The 17,459-nt window shown below is 39.5% G+C and overlaps 1 protein-coding gene across 2 annotated transcripts; it reads left to right on the forward strand.

Moving 5' to 3' along the window:
- The first annotated feature begins 501 nt into the window (after nucleotides 1-501).
- acvr1c (activin A receptor type 1C) lies at nucleotides 502-16,155 on the forward strand. Of its 2 annotated transcripts, XM_087829706.1 has the most exons (10): nucleotides 502-558; nucleotides 1,718-1,837; nucleotides 7,027-7,257; nucleotides 9,684-9,926; nucleotides 10,094-10,324; nucleotides 10,422-10,589; nucleotides 11,003-11,159; nucleotides 12,146-12,270; nucleotides 12,826-12,956; nucleotides 15,066-16,155. In XM_087829706.1, the coding sequence occupies exons 2-10, from the start codon at nucleotides 1,768-1,770 to the stop codon at nucleotides 15,189-15,191; spliced, it is 1,482 nt and encodes a 493-aa protein (XP_087685832.1). In that variant the 5' UTR covers nucleotides 502-558; nucleotides 1,718-1,767; the 3' UTR covers nucleotides 15,192-16,155. The 2 variants fall into 2 exon arrangements, with proteins under 2 accessions (XP_087685832.1, XP_087685831.1); XM_087829705.1 differs by lacking the exon at nucleotides 502-558 and having other exon boundaries at nucleotides 1,659-1,837.
- The last annotated feature ends 1,304 nt before the right edge of the window (nucleotides 16,156-17,459 follow it).

The following is a 17,459-nucleotide window of genomic DNA, read 5'->3' on the forward strand; positions in this document are numbered from 1 at the left end:
CTGTGGGATCAAACCTTCATTGTCTCTGGAGACATTGGCACCTTGTGTTGCTATGTAGCCTCAGCAGCAGAAACATGGCTGGCTGTAAATAACTTCTTTCATGCAGGTGAGTCCAGCTTTGAATGTACAGCAACGTCATTCACTGTTGATCAACTAAGTGTTTACTTTCTGCCTCACTAGGAGAGAGGTCAGAAGTGGCGTCTGTGCAGCCTATTTTTTTTTTTTTTTTTTAATTCTGATTTTGCTTCTCTCATCCAGGGAGAGCAGTTGGAATGGCCACAAGATAGGCTGACGGTTGGATTACCAAACTCAAAACGGGCAACTGTCAGATCCTCGAGGGCACCACGCTTGCAATTAACTGATTTTTTTTTTTTTTTTTTTAAGGAGTTTGGAAGTACCAGGGACCAGCGTAATTGTCATAGACTGTATATAAAAGATGGGCGTTATCCACAGGACTGCAAACTCACATTTGAAAGCTTGAAAGAGCCTGAACAATGGTGGGCTAAAGCTGCCTTGGCATCCATCTGGCAAAGCAGCTGTACACCAAAGTTTTAAAGGGTAAGTTAGCAAAAAAATAATAGTAATAATAAAATCACCCTTGTACTATTTTCACATGTAGATCAGATACCATTAATAGCTTTTTAAACAAGTTGTAAACATACTTTAAGCTGTAAATCTGCAGTGACTTACTTTCTACAGCAAGCTTGAAGTGCCCACGGGAGGAACTGCACTTCTTAAGTGTGTACTATAAGTGTATACTGCAAAGGTGCACAGTAGATATTTCTATTATAAATGTTCCAAAAAAAGTACCACAAACCTGTTTAAGATATTGATTCTGATTCGCTGTGATGGTGTGGTGAAGCTGTGTTGGTATCCACCTGTCAGTCATAGCAATCATGACCCCTAATCCCTAATGCATCATTTTAAGGCTTAATGACATTTTAACATGTTAACAGGCAGCTGCAAAGGAGAATAATCCTTGAGCAGTTTTTTTTATTTTAAATAAAGGGAAACATTGGCTTCCTTAGAGACCAAAACTGTTTTTGTAGCAGGCTGTAAACATGTTTTTAAAGTTGGGCTTTGTAACATGGGAAGTGACTGGCTTTTTGGGGTCAGCCTCCATTGGAGAAACTGAGGTTTTGGCACGTTGCATTGGCTCCATTTTTTTAAGCCTGGAAGGCTCCCACTGTGCGTAAAGGGGCTTGGAGTACACATTCATATGACACATTCGTTCCTTCTGCATTAACTGACACTTATTGCACTCAGGGAAGTACAGAGTGCTCATGTTCTCATGTGTTCATTAGGGAGCTCAGCAGTCTTGTTGTGGATTATTTATTAATAATGTATGGGTTGCAGATTGGCCAGATTGTGGCGTTGTAGTTAGTAATTTCCGCAGATTACACTGTAAATAGTTTAAAATCTCTGCACATTTAATAAATGAGACCTCAGTGAGCAGAGGTAATTTCCATATCCCTTTGGCAGACAGGAGGTGGTGTTTCATTGGACCGACAGCAGTTAAATGGATGTGCGACGCACTTTCTCTCTGGCTCCCATTCACATGTCTTTATCAGAGGTCTGCAGCGCTAATCCTCTTAAAGTCCAGTCAACAGAGGCGGAGCAAACTGCGTTTCTCGATCGTTTACAGACGGAGACGTTTGTGGCGGGGTGCATGGCCGACGGACTTTACCGCAATGTTTATTTGCTCTGTTTTCTGTAGAGTAGCTGTGTAAGCGGTGCGTCAGAGAGGGAGCAGATGCGGCTCTTACCATGACTCGTCCCGGGAAGCAGTGCTTTCAAGCGGCGTTGATTTTCCTGACTGTCGCCCAGCTGACTGCAGGTACACAGTCTGAGGGTGCAATATGATAATAAGCTGTGCCATTTGTATTTTTTAAGGTTTTTAATGAGTTCTTAGACCGCCTACACTAACTCAATTAGTATAGTTGACTTTTCAAAATCACACAAAACTTTATAGCAATAAAAAAAAATAAATGAAGAATTTGTCTCCAAAGATATGATCAAAAGTGGAGCATTTTTTTTCTTATTTTGCTGCTGTTAAAAAGGTCTGAAAGTAAAGTTACCGCCCACAAACAGCATGTGTGCGGTGGGGAAGTATGGGTGTTAAAAGACTGTAATTTCAAGCTGTCAGTGAATAGGTTTGGCTCAAATATGTGGAATAAATGTGGTCAGCTTTAGTACACATGCTGTGATATATCATTTCAAAGACCTTAAAGCATTTACCTTGTAGCCTGTTTGTATCTAGGATTAAAACGTTTTGCTTAATATGAAATATAAATATTAATTATTTGTTTTCTGCGATTGAATTCATACTACACCCCTGAAAGAATAGTTCATCATTCAAAAATAACCTGGAGCTACTGTCATAACTTGATAAATGAGGTAATAATTCAAGTGTCTCTAAAGGGATTTGTAACTTTTTCTTGTCATATGTTTTGCTTTTGAACTACTTGTTGCCCAAAACTACATATTTGCTGAAAACTGGGCTGCAGAAAATCCTAAATTGAAGGCTTCACAATTTTCTTTTATTCTACAGACCAAACAGTTCATTACAGAAATAGATGTCAGGTTAACTGATGAAAACAATCTATAGTTTCCACCCACATTCATGCTGCATCTTGAAGTGCTGTAACACTGCATTTGATATTGATGAAATACATTAAGAATTGGAGAATCCGCAGCCACTTAACTCCAGACCTGGAAAACAGAACAGGTGCTACTTCATAAACACAGCCTGGCTTGTTTGGCTGCTGGTGGGCTCAGGTACACCGAAAGACATAAACTTCAAAACTGTGTTAGACTGCAGTGCATGTTTTACTACATTTCCAGTGGGGCAAGTACACGGTGGGTTGAACTGGATGAAAACTATTGTTTGGCAAACTTTGTTTGTCAGGATCTTTGCCTAATGCATTTTGTTGAAAATAATTAAAAAGCACAAGTTTTTTCATCTGACATTCTCTGACTTAAGGCAAAAGGTTACAGGTGACTTAAGGTAAGTTGTACTAGTTGCACTCTTTTAGTCACTCTGGGTCACCTTTAGCTATGTAATAGCCTAATTTCTAATGCAATGATTAAGTGAAACTTTTAAAAACAACCAGTTATTGCTTAATTGTGCTAAATGCTTCTTATTGCTTAATGCCTCCAAATTATTCTACAAGCCTCGGTGCTATTCTTCTAGACACTGGAATTCCATCCGAATAATTGAGCTACTTAAAAGGTTAACAAGGCTCATTAAATGCAGATTTAAGTAAAGCCAGAATAATAATAAGTAAAAATGTCTCTATTTCTACATTCTTTGCAGTGAACGTATTCCTTATTTGAGTAATATTGGGGTGATTTTCTAGTGTGGCAGATATTCCCTGTGTGTGTGTGCCTGTTTCCTGTAATTGTAAACACTTTCTCTATATTAGTGCAGATATTAGTTCAAAGGGACTCATCGAGTTTGGTCCACAGTTTTAACAAGACTTCACAACACTGCAAATAACAGTATTATACTCCCCAACACAGAGACAGGATTAATTTGTAACTGACTCTGGTGATGCCTGAGGAAATGTGTAATTACTCTTTCAGGATTGAGGGGTGCTGCAGGGCTATCCAAACCTGTTAGTTTATGGAGAATGATTTCTAAATGTGAACAGCATGTGCAAAATTTGCGCAATATTTCATTTAAAAGAGCACTCATTACTGTCACTGCTCAGATTCAGCTGCCCCTTCTAGGGTTTGTCACAAAACAAGCTCTAAAAGCTGCGAACAGTCATTTCAAAACTGATTCAAAGCAAAGATCCACTTCCAAACTGAATGGATGTGGAATCAACTTTGATTCATTGTTGGTTTTCTTTTCACAGCTTTTTAAATGTGCACGCAGAGGCATTATTACTGACTCTGTGATCAAGTAAATATGGGGTAATATGAAGTTCCTGAAACAGAGAGAATTAAATATAGATTTGAAATGTAGTTATATATCATCATAAAATGGGGATTTAGAAAGAGTACAAATGGTTAGACAAGTTTCCTGTTAAACTATTATGTTAGATTACGTGAGGTTTCACAGTCCCATTTATTGTAAGTTAGTTTAGAGTTTTGTTTTTGTTAATTTGATAAATTAAGCAAATAAAAATGTTTTTACTTAGAAGTTTGTGGCCTTTTATAAACTCTCAACAAGATTTTGAACATGTATATTTTGGAAAAATAGTTTTGCCATTTAAGATGCACGATCCCCAAATCAAGTCTTCGGTCTCCATCAGTGTTATACAATGGAGAAAATTGAAATAAGAAAAAGAAGTGATTAAATACACACACCAATGCTCAGGTGTTCATCAGCTTTAAGAAAGGAAACTCTCGCCGCACCTCGGTGTATTTTAACTTAATTGTCCTTGAACAGGTTGTTACCAAGCAACCTCAGCTATGCTATAAAAAGGCAAAAAGTAATCTCATAGTCTTCACCTGAACTTTTCAAGACGAGCTTTACAAAAACCTTTAAAAGAGACGATTGGTCATATTTCTAACTGTCAATCAGTCCCATTTAAAGACCAAAAGGATGAAGAGTTATTGCTGCTCAGTTGTCCACTGGGGATTATGTTCCATCAGTATAATGAAGATCAAATTTATGTCTTCGTTCCTTCACAGTTTATCCATTTAGAGTGTTTTGTTGTGAGTTTGGGGCTGGCTAGAGAGATGTCTGCCGGCTCTTAAATTCAGTAAATCAGGTGACACGTGGTCTCTAAGTGCTTTATTTTTCTTTTCTTTTCTTTTCTTTTTTAGCAGCAATGTCTCTTTTGGGGTCAAAAAAATGTCCACGAGCACTTTCATGCAGGAGATATTTCCTTTCTTCCGAACTACACCTGCCATCCCTGTCACTCTGCAGAAGGATTCATGTACTCGTGATGAGAGCATTATGGGATGTAAACATTAATGATGTCTTCTCTCAGCAGAGCTATAATTAGCTAGTTGTGCGCTTGTTTTAGTGGTTGTAGACTGTGGGAAGAAAATAGTTGTCACATGACACTGGTCAAAGCATGATTTGTGGTTGTATTTCTTTTTCTTGTTCTGGAAAAAGAGACATCAGTTCTCTGTTTGTTTTTGGCACCTTAGTCACCACAAGGTGAGTGGCATTTTGTTCCATTATACTCAGAGAGAAGCCAGACATTACAGCCAGCATGTCCAAAACTGGGCAGCTCGCATCAGAACCACCTGAATGAACATCACAGCAAGCTGGAGGAAAAATATACTCTAATTGAATTTTTCAAAAACGTCTCCTTTGAGACCGTCCACCACTGTTTACTGTGGGCTGGAAAATTTTTCACTTTAATGGTTAGGCTACAAGATGTTGAAAATAAAGATTATGTTTATAAAGATATTATTTTGTTATGTAATGATATTTGTTTAAATCCCCTTTTAATACTTTGGCTCTTCCAGATTTTAGGTACCATATAACCTCTGTGTGACATGCATATTACAAGTCAGATTTACTTATAAGGCATTCATAGTTCATGGGAACCGAGCCAAGTGAGCAATGTGGTTCCAGATTTAGTACAAAACGCAAAGTCAATAGAAAATTGATCAGCTTTCCAGGAGATTTGCGAGGGAGCAGAAAAAAAAACAAGAGTCTGGAATAAACAGGGATTGATTTCTGATATCGCTACGTATCAATGAATTTATGATTTATACGATATTTTTAAAAAGCACACAACAAAAAAACATAAAAATACAACCAATTAAGCTCATTTCTTAATATTTTGCTTCCAGTGAGCCACACTTTATTGTATTTTTAGAAAACTGGTCTCCAGGTTTGGACATTGGATGCTTTTTCACTTGTTTTCCATCCAGTCCTGTATCCAACCATTTTCAGAATTTGTTTTTTACATTGATCTATATTTAAGTATAAAAAGGCGACTAAGTGAAGGAACTAGTGTTTACCCAGGCAATTATAACAGGCAACTTTGTATCTTTAGGCCTTTTGTTTCTAAGAGCAAGTCAAAAAGAAATTATTCCCATTTATTTAGTTGAATGTACAAAAACAGCATAAAGTATTTTTTGCACCAACAAGGTGAATTCCAAAGAGTTATCAGCAGAAGACTTGGCACAGCATGGTATTCAGAGTGCCCTTAGAAATTCTGTAAAAACTGGACAAGTCGAGGACAAATGAAGAAATGTCAGGGCTAAAAATATCTACACTAGATGGACAGTATCTGAAATTCTTATCCTAAAGAAATAAGAAAAGAAATCCAGCTAAGACCTGACGCAGAACCTGCGAGATGCATCTGGTCCTTCAGTTGATCCGTCTGCTGTCCACTGCAGAGTCATCAGAAAAGGTCTCAGTGGAAGGCTGGCTGCAAAGAAGCCATTCTGACAACAGGTCTTATGGCGTGGTGGATCCAAATTAAGGCAGTGAAGAATGACTTAAGATTATTACAGAGTACAGTAAGTAAAATAATTACTGCATACATACAGCAGTCATGACTGGAAACTGATTTAAGGTATTGTCACTTAGCTGTTGATAATTACATTTCAGGATCAGCCATCAGTGTCTATAAAAAATGTATGAATGGGTGCTGCTTGTTACGAAATATTACAATTTACAAGATAAGGCTGTGGAGACCTTTAGCTTGAAAACTGAAGGCGCCATAATAAACATTGCGCACAATTAAATAATTAGCAATTTTTAAAGCTATTTGTTTTTCTTTCTTGTGAGCAGGCAGTGCACTCTTGCTTATCAGATACTGCTTATGGAACAAAGCATGACAACAGCTCCAAGTAGAACACAAGATTATGTGGGTGTTAAACTAAGAGGCATTAATCTGGTTCCTCCACCTCCATCCATTAAGAGCATAGATGTCATTATGTAACAGGAGCATCCTGCTACTAAAGAGTTGAAAACCACTGTTCACGCGAGTCAGTATATTGTCCTCCCCCCAGCCCCCCTCAGTCACTCGCAGATAAATGAAGTACAGTGACTGCTGTCAGCTGTAAAGTGTCTGAAGGCAAAAATCACCAAATCTCAATGTCTTTCAGGTTTGAAGTGTGTGTGCCAGCTGTGTGCCAACAACACCTGTGAGACAGCAGCAGACGGCGCCTGCTGGAACTCTGTGATGCTGATCGATGGGAAGGAGGAGGCAGTGAAGTCCTGCCTGTCCCCCTCTGAGATGAAAGGCCAGGTCTTCTGCTACAGCTCCAGAAATGTCTCCAAAAGGAACTGTTGCTTCACTGACTTCTGCAACAACAAGACCCTGCACCTATACCCAGGTACAGCCCACACGATGCTACTGACCTGAGGCCGCTGTGTCTATTTGCCTCTACTAGTTTTTGGTTGCGTTTTGAAGCAGAAATAATACAGAGTTATATATAAACAGTGCACAGTGTGGTAATGCAGCAGCATGTGGCGAGACCACCTGGCCAGCTGGGGCCTCTCTGTGTGCCGTTTGCATGGGCGCTTGTGCGGGTTTACTCCGGATACTCTGGCTTCCTTCCAGTCTCCAAAGACATGTATGTTAGTTAGCCTGTCGTTCTAAATTAGCAGTGGGTATGACTGTAACTGCTTGTCTGTATGTTTGGGTTAGACCTGCAATGGGCAACTTGTCCAGGGTGTACTCTGCCCTACATAAGCTGTGATAGCAGATACAAAAATGAATAGATTTATATATAAAAAGTTTACGGATATTGGAAAACTGAAATAAAGGAAAAATGCATTCAGCCCCTCAGACAGTCTTTTAATGTTCCACTGCTTCAGTAGCATACACTCAGCGGCAACACCAACTCAATCTGTGTGGGATTTCCCACTCATTCTGGTCCCGGCTAGACGAGGTGGATGCTGATCCTCCTAGATCCTGTGACATAACAAATCTGGCAGAGGCTATGGGACGTCAGTTAGTGATCCTCCCCCTCCCTCGCCTGATTTATAAATAAATACTTTGTCAGGCATGTAGTCCCAAAAGCCTCTCATGGGTCTGCCGGGTGGAAGTTGGGCTTAATGCAGAGAAGGATTACTCACACCTTTGTATATGCAGCTGGCTAAAAAATTACTGAAATGGTTTGTTATTTATTAAAAATACTGCAGATTATCAGTTGATTTCCTAATGGATTCATTTACTGATTGTTTCCGATTTGCAGGCAGAAAGGTATAGATGGTCAGTGAGAAACACAACAAATATATGATCATATTCATATGTTTGGTGCTGAAGTGTCTGATGCTGCAGATTTTTAATGAGAGTGGCTGGGGCAGTGCCCCGAGGCCATGATGGTGCTGACTGTGAATGAGGACAGCGCAATCAATCTGTTCCACTGCTTTGCTACATATCAGCTCATCCGTTTAGCTGTGGATTTGTTTTATACATAAAGAATTCACGACCTCGCTTTGACTTCCATGCATTTCTATACTCAGACATTTAAGTGCTAGGTAGTGTTTAGCGGTTTGTGTAGCTGTACAATTTGATTTACTTTAGTTTTTCAACAAACGGGAAGGGATACTTTAAGTGTTCCTTTGTACCTAATTTCCAAACCCCTCTTAGCTGTAGTAAACTGTTTAAAAGCAGATATGAGCTTTGAGATGACACCAATCACCTAAGAGGGAAGAAAAGAGTGTGTAGAAGGTCTTATAAGCCAGAGGAGAGAGGAAGGTCTTGTTTTGCACCATATCTGCTGAGCACCAGTTGGACACATGGCAGGATCTGTATTTAGGTAAAAGGCTAAAGATGTCTTAAGAAACTGTGGTTTAGTTCACAATGTGTTGCTTTGCACATTGGGCCATCTGTAGATGTTGCACATTTTAGGATTGCTTGGTGAGGACATTTCATCCTTTGGGGACTTAGGTTTTTTTAAGACCTTTATTTTTTTTTTATTACAGTACCCACATGTGCACATATATGTTGAAAGAGTTAGTTGTAGCTCCTGCAATCCTGAAGTTGGCCAAGTAATCGTTACAGAATTCTCCCTCTTTATTTCCCCAGACCAAACAAATTTAGCACTAGGTCATGGTAGTGATGCAGCACTGACAGCACATTATTTTGCCAGCATGTCTCTAAATCTCTTATTATCACAGCGCCCACCCGCTCACCTGTTTTTGTTTGTGTCCAGGTTTTCCTCTGGCCACCCACAGACAGAATGAAGGTCAGGGACAGAAACGTCAAGTTATTTTGTTTTGCCAAGCCTATATCTTTATTTGCGAGGTCTGACGGTGCACCTGTTGCTGATTAGTTCTAATTTTCTGAGGAGTGAAAGCTTGCTGGCACTAAAAGATTCAATATCTTTATTCCTTTTTGATTAATGACACTTACAGGCAGTGATGAAAATTTTCAGACACGCTGGAAAAACAAGAAAACATTGCATCTGCCAAACGTTCAATTTTCACCTCTCTAAAGTTTAGGGCTGCAGAATGAGTGGTGTTTTAATTTTGCTGAGCTTTTCTGAAAGTCTGAAAAAGCTGACTCATCTATGCTAGCTGGAGTTTTATGTAACACTGATGTGTTGAGTTGTGCTAATTGCCCCCTATGCTGTTGCCATGTTTTCTAGTAACCACCAGGGTGTGCAGCAGACACAGCAGGGACCTTAGACCCATTAAACACAGTTGCAAGTCTTGCTCCATTCTACATTCTACTGATTATTGAACCAAAAAAAGTACTAGGAATGTTAGAAAAGGACTACACGCTAATAATATTGGCTATGTTGTTGTTCAGAGAGGCCTTCAGAAGAACCCGGCTGGAGCAGGCTGCAGCTCATCGTGGTGATCCTGGTGCCCTCCTGCTTGCTGTGTGTAGGGATCCTGCTAGGCGTCTTTGTTGTGCAGGGCCACCGTTGTGCCTACAGGCGATCCCACAAGCAGGACTCGGAGGAGCCTCTGGATGATCAGTTGCTAATGTCACCTGACAAAAGTCTCAAAGATCTGATATATGACATGAGCACTTCTGGTTCAGGATCAGGTGAGAGAACTGCTTGAACTTGTCACATGGTTACTGACACGATGGCCCGGATTGTGACCATTGTGGTACAAGTATAATCCAGTAATTGCACACATTTTGTTGATTCCTCCAGCTACGATCTGCTGAGACAAAACCACTGCTCTTCTCTTCCCGTCTGCATCTTGCAGGGCTGCCACTGCTGGTCCAGCGAACCATAGCTCGAACCATCGTCCTGCAGGAGACCATCGGAAAAGGTCGATACGGCGAGGTGTGGCGCGGCAAGTGGAGGGGCGAGGACGTGGCAGTTAAGATCTTCTCTTCCAGGGACGAGCGCTCGTGGTTCCGTGAAGCTGAGATCTATCAGACTGTCATGCTCAGGCACGAAAACATCCTGGGCTTTATTGCTGCTGATAACAAAGGTCTTACAACTAGGCACTAAATACAAATGTATTCACAAATTAAGCTATGAAATAAATTCGCCAACATATAACGTTGTCATTCGCTGCCTTTTTGTAGATAACGGATCATGGACTCAGCTCTGGTTGGTGTCAGAGTACCATGAGCACGGCTCCCTGTATGATTACCTGAACAGGCACACGGTCTCAGTGGAAGGCATGATTATTCTTGCTCTGTCCATAGCCAGTGGGCTGGCACATCTCCACATGGAAATCATTGGCACACAGGGTATGAATGTACTTAATAAATAAAGAACTTGAATTCTAGGACAGTGAAGTCACATCAGAGAAGCTCAAAGGGTGCTCTATTTCCTTTAATATATATATCCTTTAATCTTATTAAAAGGAGCAAATGTATTTTGGCCATGTGCTTCCTATATCTCAATGCGATATCTTTATATATTAAAACCTGAAGAAAAAATTTCCATTGGCTGACCATTAATTTGCTAATCAACTCAGCGCTACAGTGTAACCACAAGGCAAAACCTGCTGTGATATGATAAGGTGATATTTTATGACATTAAGGCTGGAAAATGATCCTCAATTTCATCCATCTCTAAAAGACCCAAAATATTTGCTGTAATATAAAGAACATTTTTGGGGCTTCCAGAATAACCTTAATTGTTACTTTCTTGCTTCTAGGGAAGCCAGCCATTGCTCACAGAGACCTAAAGTCTAAAAATGTCTTAGTGAAGAAGAACGGGACGGCGGTGATTGCAGATTTGGGTTTGGCCGTGAAACTCGACTCCAGCACAAACACCATAGACATACCATCCAACCACAGAGTGGGAACTAAGAGGTTGGATTTATGTCACAATACAAAAAACACACACAAAACAGAAATGTGAAATTAAACTGAAGTGCCTTTAAACCGAAATCACTTCCGTGTTCTTTAAATATTATTGGTGATTTTGAGTTGTTCTCTCATGTCGGTTTGTTTTAAAGTAATACTATTAATTGGCCCTTAAACATTAAGAGGAAGCCAGCATCTTTGGTTTTGGTTTCAGCAAGAAAAGCAGAACCCACAGTAACAAATAAGGCCCTCCAGGTGTCATGCTGGAATAACTGGCCTTGTTTATTTAGAGAGTAATATTAGCCGTGTGTGTACACATTGCACATGGCACAGCTTCACCTATTTCCAAGATGCATGGAGGAAAGGACAAAGTCTAAAGAGGTCAAAAGTGCAGGAACACATGTGTAGAACAGCTTTCTCCCCCCTGATTGATGCATAAATAATACTCTTTATAGAGGAGACATCATCATGTAGTGTCTGTGTACACAATTCACACAGCCCGTTTGAGAAAAATGCTGAGTAAAAGTCATGAAATCTCAATTTATTTGGTGTGAGAGAACAAACGGCAGTGATGCAACTGTAAACATTACAAAAACAAATGTATTTATTTAGCAGCAGACCATTCTCAAGCATTTAGGCTTTGGCGACTCCTAGTGGTTGTGGACTTGTTTTTGGTCAGTCTATAAGGCTTGAGTGAGTGCTGTGTTTTCTTTTAAAGATGATATATTTGTCCTTTTAAAAAGTGATAACCATTCCTATAAGAGCAGCACTTGAATCTTTGCTGTCTTCAGCAAGGAAGACGGATACATGTCCTGCACCTTATATGTTCTGCTGGTTTTGACGAGGGTGATGTGACCTGTGGTTTCACATTTTTTGAATTTGGGGGACAAAGTTTTGAAGCCAACCCACACAAACAAATCGATTAAAGTATATACTGCAAGAGGTATGGGGCTTTTTATGTCATTAGACAGTAATCATTCTGTCCTCTGCAGGTACATGGCTCCAGAAATCCTGGATGAGACAATCAATATAAACACCTTTGAGTCGTTTAAGCGGGCGGATATCTATTCATTAGGCCTGGTGTTCTGGGAACTGGCCAGAAGATGCTCCGATAGGGGTATTTCAAACTACGCACACACACATACACTCTACCACGAGTTTCATGCAAATTTCCAAAACAATACTTTTATTTTTGGAGCGACTGTGAGAGACTTGCTTTGCATAATACACAGTTGAAAAAAATCTTATACTGACTCTCAGTGCAGACTGTCTGAAACGAGCCTCTACAGCTCCTCTTCCTTTAACCTAACTCACCTCTGATTGGCTGCTCCTTGTAAACAGAAGGCTTGTGGAGCACCTGTGCTCACACTCAGACCTGTGTAACCATATTAACGTCATTAACTAAGGCCTGAACTTGTGGCTCGCAAGTATTACTTGCACATACGCTGCCATATTATAGCATTACACGGAGTATCACCACAGTATATAATCATAGAAAAAAGGAAAAGCATGCACTGCTTCAAGAAGAGTGCATACAGGAAACTGTAATTCTCCCAGAAACACTAGATCTTTGCTTATATTTCACAGCACACTGCACATGTTGTTCATAAACCTCATGAAGTAAATCCAGACAATAAACAAAATGCTTTTTTGTTTTTTTGCATTTTCACAGGACTTCATGAGGATTTTCAGCTGCCTTATTATGACATGGTGCCTTCAGATCCATCCATTGAGGACATGAGGAAAGTGGTTTGCGATCAGAAGCTCAGACCCAGCATTCCCAATCAGTGGCAGAGCTGTGAGGTGAGGCAGAAATCTGATGTGTTGTTATGTGAGATAGCTGTCAAAGAGCCGGTGTCATGGTGACATAAAGCACGATTAGTCACAGTTTAGCACCAAACCGAGCATCAGTGAACCAACAGCCTCTAACCACATAGGAAAATTTACAGTGTCACATATGGAATAGCTGTATCAAAGCATGAGCATGTTTAAAACGAAACAAATTACATGCTAAAAACAAACTTTTGTGTGTGCTCCTGACAGTAGTATTAAACTTTGTCAACTTCATTTATATATAGTTTGTGAAAAAGTCTTTATTTCTTACTTTTTTAGCATATTTTTCACACTTACATGTTTTAGATCATCAAAATGATTATTAGACAACAACAACCCAAGTAAATACAATAGCTTTCTCAATTTGTGGATAACAGCTCGCACCATGGGGTGGCTGTAGCTCAGGAGGTAGAGCAGGTCACCTACTGATCGGAAGGTCGGTGGTTCGATCCCTGGCTCCTCCAGTCTGCATGTCAAGTATCCTTGGGCAAGATACTAACCCCAACTTGCTCTCCGATGCATCCATCGGAGTATGAATGTGTATGAATGTCATTAGAAAGCACTAAGTATAGATAAAGTGCTTGTGAGAATGGGTGTGATTGGGTGAATGAGGCATGTTGTATAGAGCGCTTTGAGTACTCCGGGAGAGTAGAAAAGCGCTATATAAGAATCAGTCCATTTACCATTTACCATGATTTTCTGGAGTCTTAATGCCTTAGAAATGGTTTTATAACTGTTTCCAGAGTGATCGATGTCACAGTCACGAGCAAATGATGTCAGGAGATCTGAAATATGCTTTAGTGTGAACCGAGAAATGCAGTAAGATAATCTAGGGGATCTTAAAGCATGTATATGACTGTGTCTAGATTTTATCTAGATAAAACTGAGCAGACCATACTGAGTCTTGTAAGCTGCAAACCTAGTTGCACAACTGAGGTGACATGCTTATTTAAGCTGAGGTGGCTGTCAAAGATTAGTCTGTTGTCCCACCTTTATACATAAGGAGCTCATGTAACAGCTATTGAGGTTATAGGTAATAGCTATCACCCTCCATGCTTGATGCACTGTGGCCACAAACTACTACCTCGGTCTTATCCATAGGTCAATAAATTTACCATAATTTTTCCTGTGTACAACGCATCGTGACATCACAAGTTTTGCCAGTTTGAGGGAGATTTCTTTATTCTACCAGGAAGGGAGGGAGTATATTATGTAATTTGTCTGTTTGCTAATGTCAACAGTTTTCAATGTATCATTTTAAAATTTTGTGTGATATTAGATACCAATAACAACTCGAGCTGATTTCATTTTGGGGAAAATCGGGTCAAGGTCAAGGCACCAAATATCAAACTCAGTAAGAGCTTTTTATTACCCACAATTTTTATGGCTCGTCTTCAAACTTTCAAACAATATGCTAGGCCTTGGAGGACACGAGTACCATGATTGGCTAAGCATTTGACCTTGATAGGCTGATGTCAGCATGATGTAATAAAAAAACATCAAAGTTGTAGTATAGCCCTTGCCTTTCAGGGGGAGTTGCACTTTAGTGGACACTGTTTACTATCGTCACAGATATCATCAGAGAACTTGGTGATTCAAATATATACATATTACAGCCATATGAAAGTGGAAATTCTCGTAAAGCTTTTTAAAATGTACAGAAAACGTGATATTTAAGAAGTCAGGACGGCACTGGAGGGATGACACACATAGCAGTGGTTAACTTCAAGGCCTCGGGTAATGGGCTAAAAGTGATTGACAGAACAGGGTGAGGTCTGAGACTTCTTTGTCTCAGATCTCATTTCTTGTTAAACCACTTCCTGACAGAAGAGAATTGGATGTTATTCTGACACACCACTGTATTCAATTTTAGCTACCAAAAACTATTACTACCACTGCAAAGGCTGCAAAGATATTTCCACAGAGTCAATCAAAGAGGGTGGATTGCATGTTTAGTTACCGGTGAAACTGTTCAGATTAGATGTTTGATATTTGTTATTCCAGTACACACTGGAGCCTGACCTCTGATTTTCTGGGTTTTGTAACTTATAACGTCATCTCATCTCGTTGCTACACCAGGCTCTGCGTGTGATGGGCAAGCTGATGAGGGAGTGCTGGTACGCTAAATCTGCTGCGCGACTGACTGCTCTGCGGGTCAAGAAAACCTTGTCTCAGCTATCCGTTATCAAGGACATCAAAGAATAGTTCGATTTGTTGCTCTGCAGATCGGCACTGGTGCTGGCGCTGGTGCTGGCGTAAAATAATTGACCTCTCTTACTGCCCGAGACCGCCCTCCTTGGGACACAACCACACCGTCGGAAAGCTTCATTGTGTCGTCGTTGGTGCCAAAGTATTGTAGGAGTCGTTTTTGAAAGCTTTGCACTTAGACACCTTGTGAAGCAACATTTTAACCAAACAGCTAAACTCTTGGTAGGAAGAGCCATTTTAAATAAGTCGTGTTTGATGTATAGATAGATTATTTTGCTACCTCAGTATCATAAGTGCCCAAAGCTTGAAGTTGCACATTGATATTTGTGCCATATCTTGTAGCCAATACAGTATTGCTGGGTAGTTAATGTGCTAAATGACAATCTTGTAGGATACTGGATTTAAATGAAACAAAACAGCTGGTTTGACTGTTTTTTAATGACAGACACACATACAGATTTTCCCTGTTAATCAGAAGTGCTTCTGCTTGACTGGCACTCATGTACACAAAGCACTACTAAGCTTACAAGTAAAAGATCATCTTTAGCTCAATGCATCCAATGTTTGTTAATTAAAAATTAACTCACAGCAATTGGATAATTAAGGGTGTTATAAGGAGAAGAAATGGAGTGATGAACTTTTCATCCACTGGTGCCAATGGTCACTACATGAAAGCTCACCATTTCAGCATATAGAGTGCAACTTCAACTAATGAAAGTTTATCCCGACAAAGAAATATTTCTGACATTGTTTGATTAACCATAAAAATCACTACAAATACATATTTTTAATATAAAGATAAGAAAATCTATGAATGTCTATTCTATTCTTTTTCTAAAAAAAAATTTGCATATTAAAGCTTTCTGCTGCTGAACAAAAACGAGCAATTATCCGATAAATGTAAAATAAAACATCTAAACAAAAGCCTATATGTAATTCAAATTTATTGTTTTTATATAAACCTGACTTATTTTTGCATTAGGTGAAAAAAAAAAATTGCAAAAAAAGCTGCCGAAGGTGCAAATGTGGCGCAACATGATGCTGATTACTTTTACATACCACATAAGGGGAGCACAGTTTGAATATGGGTTCACATTAGCATCACTAGCACCGCTGTCTAATATGGCCTGCAGAGCCTCGACATAAACAGGCCTAAAGGAAGTGCAGAAATCTGAATCTGCACATAGTTTGTGCATACATGTGTAGGTGTGCTTGCATGTGTGTTTGGAATCATGCAAAGTGACTTATTTCAAGCTGTGGATTGAAATAATCTGAACAATCGGTGTAGTGATTGTGAAACTGTGAAACATGAAAAATATACACTGAGGCTTTTCATTCACATCCTGTCCATATGTTCATGTTTTTAGTTTCAGAGACAAGTGACATACTTCAATATCTGTGCTTGGTATCAGTGTTGGCCTATTTTGCAGTATGAAAGCACTTATTGTCAGAATGACTGAATAATATGTAGTATCAGCAGTGTTGCCTCTGAAAATAAGCTATGTACAGTAGCTTGTTGCTCTCTTGGCAAAATGTGCAAGTCTTCAGTTTTTATTTCTGTAAAACTATGAAGTACGTTTTTCTATAATTACTGAAAAAAGAAATACTGAAATTAGAATGTTATTATTATTTATATGTTCTGTATTGTGTCTTATCTGCTTCTCTATGAAGACACAAAAAGGGACAGAAAGCAGATAGCAAAGCATATCACCGTGTGCAATTTCTGGTTTCTGATCTCACATATAATATAGAATTTTAAACAAAGTAAGACCTACTTTTAATTTTAAGCCCGCCATCATTTAAATATACATGTTTGATGTATCGAAAACTGTTTTGTGTTACTTCCTCATACTGCATTGTGTCGTCTCTTTTTGCACTATTTATTATACATATAAAATGTGATGTCAGTGGGTAAATAAACTTTTTCACTGACTGAGCATCATTCATGACTTTGACAGAAAGATGGGATGTTTTGCTCTCCCTACATTTCAAGGGTAATTTTGTAAGAAATGACTGTGCAGAACTGCGCAAGTTACAGGGGCAGAATTTCCCGGAGCCGTTTATCTGAAGCTGATCTTTTTTTCTTTATCATCTTCCCATTCGCACTTTCAACTGCCGTGACTCATATGCGTTTCTGTTCTGCTGCTCTTTCTGCATACGCTGTTAATGTCCGTTAGACAGAGGAAATAAAGCGCTGACACTGAAGCCATCAGCGCTACATGGATGAGTCAACCCCCTTTTTCTGTGTTGCATTAACAGATTTTT

The sequence above is a fragment of the Neolamprologus brichardi genome, chromosome 16 (assembly GCF_056152115.1).
Source record: "Neolamprologus brichardi isolate AB-2024 chromosome 16, ASM5615211v1, whole genome shotgun sequence".
Lineage (NCBI taxonomy): Eukaryota > Metazoa > Chordata > Actinopteri > Cichliformes > Cichlidae > Neolamprologus > Neolamprologus brichardi.